Raw genomic sequence first — 2,834 nt, 5'->3', positions numbered from 1 at the left:
TAAATGACGTCACTTTTCCCTAGATCCAACCCTCTGAGGTCCATTTGGTCAGCTTTGAACGTGAGTAATGAATGGCGAACTGTGAAATCCAAGACTCAAAGTAAACAACCTTTGAAAAAAAAAAATGAAAGCTGAAATTTTACCAGTCAGGTGTTAAGCAAACCCACCTTAAAAATCTGAAGAAAACAAGTAGTCGATTTCTGCTCCTAATAGCACTTTAAGAAAACCAACTCTGGAAAATCACAAAATAGCTTGGAAGTGGTTAATTATTTGCAATGCAATTTGCAACGAATTTTAGCTTTATAAGTGAGAATCTCTGCAGCAACCCTTTAACTATTGGAGATCGTGAGGCAGTGCCTTTTAGAGTTAGGTAGAGGGAACATAAATCCGAGATGAGCTTTTGGTCCATTGATCTATTTAAAGTAAGTTTATCTGTGCGATAAATGCAAATTCTGGAGGATTTTGAGATCACTTATACCCTTCTACAACATAGATAATTTTAATTTGTTTTAGTAACGATCTCCGTTACATTTCTTAGCATGCGGAGACTTGATATTTGGTTGTTTTATTGGCCATTAACTCCGCACTGAGTGAACACTAACTGCACGACTAGCATACCATTGAGAGAGATACGTCATTTTGCACCGATTCTTTTTGCCCCGGTTGAGGAATCCGTTCTGTTTTGTTCTTTTATGGGCAATGCGTGACCTTGTTATTTTTAAGTGGGGTTTGCGCTTGGATACAATATATTGTTGCATGCCCCAAAGCCATGGAACGGTTCAAATAATCAAGGATAACATTTAATGGTAGACAACTTATCTCTTTTAATTTTTTTTTTTCCTGAGTAATAAATAAGAAGATTAACAGCGTTGCTTTATACGAACCACGTGTTTATTGCGTGTATATGGGTTCTCCATGTCGACAAAGAATTATAATTTCAATCCGCAATTAACGGCCACTGATGGCATGGGCCCATCAAAGGCCTCTTGACTTTTTCACCGAACAACGACCTATTGCATTGATTATACAATCCTTTTTTTACGAAAAAGCGAAAGCAAAATGATAGCATAGCAATTTCTAAGGTGCACGAGTCGTAACTGAGTTACTGGTATTCTTTCTCATTAAGTACCGCAAATTTTTCCAACTTCATTCATGTCTCTTGTTTCGATTCCACAGTCAAAGATCTTATGGCCATACCGTCGAGGGTACATTTCTAAGCCGCAAACGTTTAATTCCTCTCTTTTACTGGCCACCTTTTCAGATGTTGCAATTCCGTTAGATGTGTCTTAGATGTTCCCTAACACCGCGTTAATGATTATCTCCACCTTTTAATAGGTGTAAAGCACAAAATATGGTACTACAAGAGCGTTGCAAAGGATAAGGAAGAGCACTGATGTAAGTGAATTCTTGGAAAAAATCACAATGCAAGGAGGTTGAAAATTGTACATAATGTTTTGAATCTTTCTTTAGCAGAATGCTGTCTACTTTCAGCATATGCATCGCTCTACTACAATTTAATCCCAATTGATTTTTTAGAGTTAGTCTTAAGGAAAATATACCGTTTTCAAGAAAGAATTGTTGGGACATGCATGGGACCGAGAACTTGGCATCAAACTCTATAGTTCTGCCTAACTACGACACATGTTATATGATACTTTTAAGGCTTCTCCATGCTTTCATGTTTAGTGTTTTTGTCTACAATGCCTTTTAAAAAAGGCATTGTAAAGTCCTTTTAGAATTAAGCCTCTGTCTTTCTCTTTATCTTGGCATCCTTTGCATCGGTTGCCCCAGCATTTCCTGTGATCGCCCCTTGGACCTTTTCTTGGCTCTCTGCTTTTGGTACTTTGACCTTTTCAGCCTCTCCAGCACTTGGCACTTTGACTATCTCAACATCTTCCTCTTGCTGCATATTAAGTGCCTCACGAGGGTCAGCCACATCTGCATGAATGGGATGAACACCTGCGGTTCCTCCATCTGTTGTTGACACCATTAGTGTAACTTCTTGTTCCTCTGAAGTCAAATGTGCCGCATCCACCCATTTAGGAATAGCATCCCCTGCCATTTCACCACCTGCTGTTTCCATCAGCAATCCCGCACCACCGCTAGCATTGGTGACCTCAATAGCATCCCCATCTCCTGGCCCTTCTTTCTCAGGTTTCCTTGCATCTATTTCTTCAACGCCTGTCACATTGGTTATATCAGCATCTGTAGGCACAGGCAGCTCGTCAGCCACATCTACGTTGCCTGCTTCAGTTACTTCAGCAGCTTTTGGTTCGTCGTTTTTAGTCTTTGCTCCCTTTGCTTCTTTAGAATCCAAGACGCTGGTTAATTTGAGGTCACCTGCCTCTTCTTCTATCACTGCCAGTAGTGATGCACCTTGAGCAGCATTCTCCCTGTGTGCCTTTGGATCTTTTTCTTGACATGATTTTCCTCCTCCGGCCACCTCCCACACACTGTGGAATGACACCTTACTCCGTGCACACTTTCTCGTTTTTTCCACTCTTGAACTTTCTGTTTTTACTGCTTTAGGTCCAACTGCCCCCGGTTCTTGTGAAATCATTTCACCTGGCAGTTTCTCCTTTGCCTTTACTGTTGCATCTTTAACATCTGCTTCCTCCTTTTTGTCAAGGTCGGTTTCCGCTTGCTTGTTACCTACATGTTTCTCATCTTCTTTTTCACCTTCAAGATCTGTGTCAGTGGCAAAAAAAAAGGTTTTTATAGGTTTGTTTCTTGCTCAAAAAACAAATACTGAGAATGCTAACACTAAAAGGAAACTATTAATTTGCTTTTTGAAAAGAAAATGTCGTAAAGGTTAGTTCAATTGCGAAAAAAAA

General features: G+C 39.9%; 1 protein-coding gene across 1 annotated transcript in view; it reads right to left on the bottom strand.

Annotated features, from left to right (window-relative positions):
- Nucleotides 1-1,738: 1,738 nt before the first annotated feature.
- The window catches only part of LOC138031545 (uncharacterized), a 32,135-nt gene continuing 31,039 nt past the window's right edge, over nucleotides 1,739-2,834 (bottom strand). Inside the window, exon 6 of the mRNA XM_068879224.1 lies at nucleotides 1,739-2,688. Within this exon, the coding sequence (XP_068735325.1) occupies nucleotides 1,739-2,688 (950 nt within the window). The remainder of the gene's footprint in view (nucleotides 2,689-2,834) is intronic.

The sequence above is a fragment of the Montipora capricornis genome, chromosome 14 (genome assembly GCF_036669925.1).
Source record: "Montipora capricornis isolate CH-2021 chromosome 14, ASM3666992v2, whole genome shotgun sequence".
Lineage (NCBI taxonomy): Eukaryota > Metazoa > Cnidaria > Anthozoa > Scleractinia > Acroporidae > Montipora > Montipora capricornis.
The sequence above is the reverse complement of the archived record's forward strand: the minus strand, read 5'-3'. Positions and strand labels throughout refer to the sequence as shown.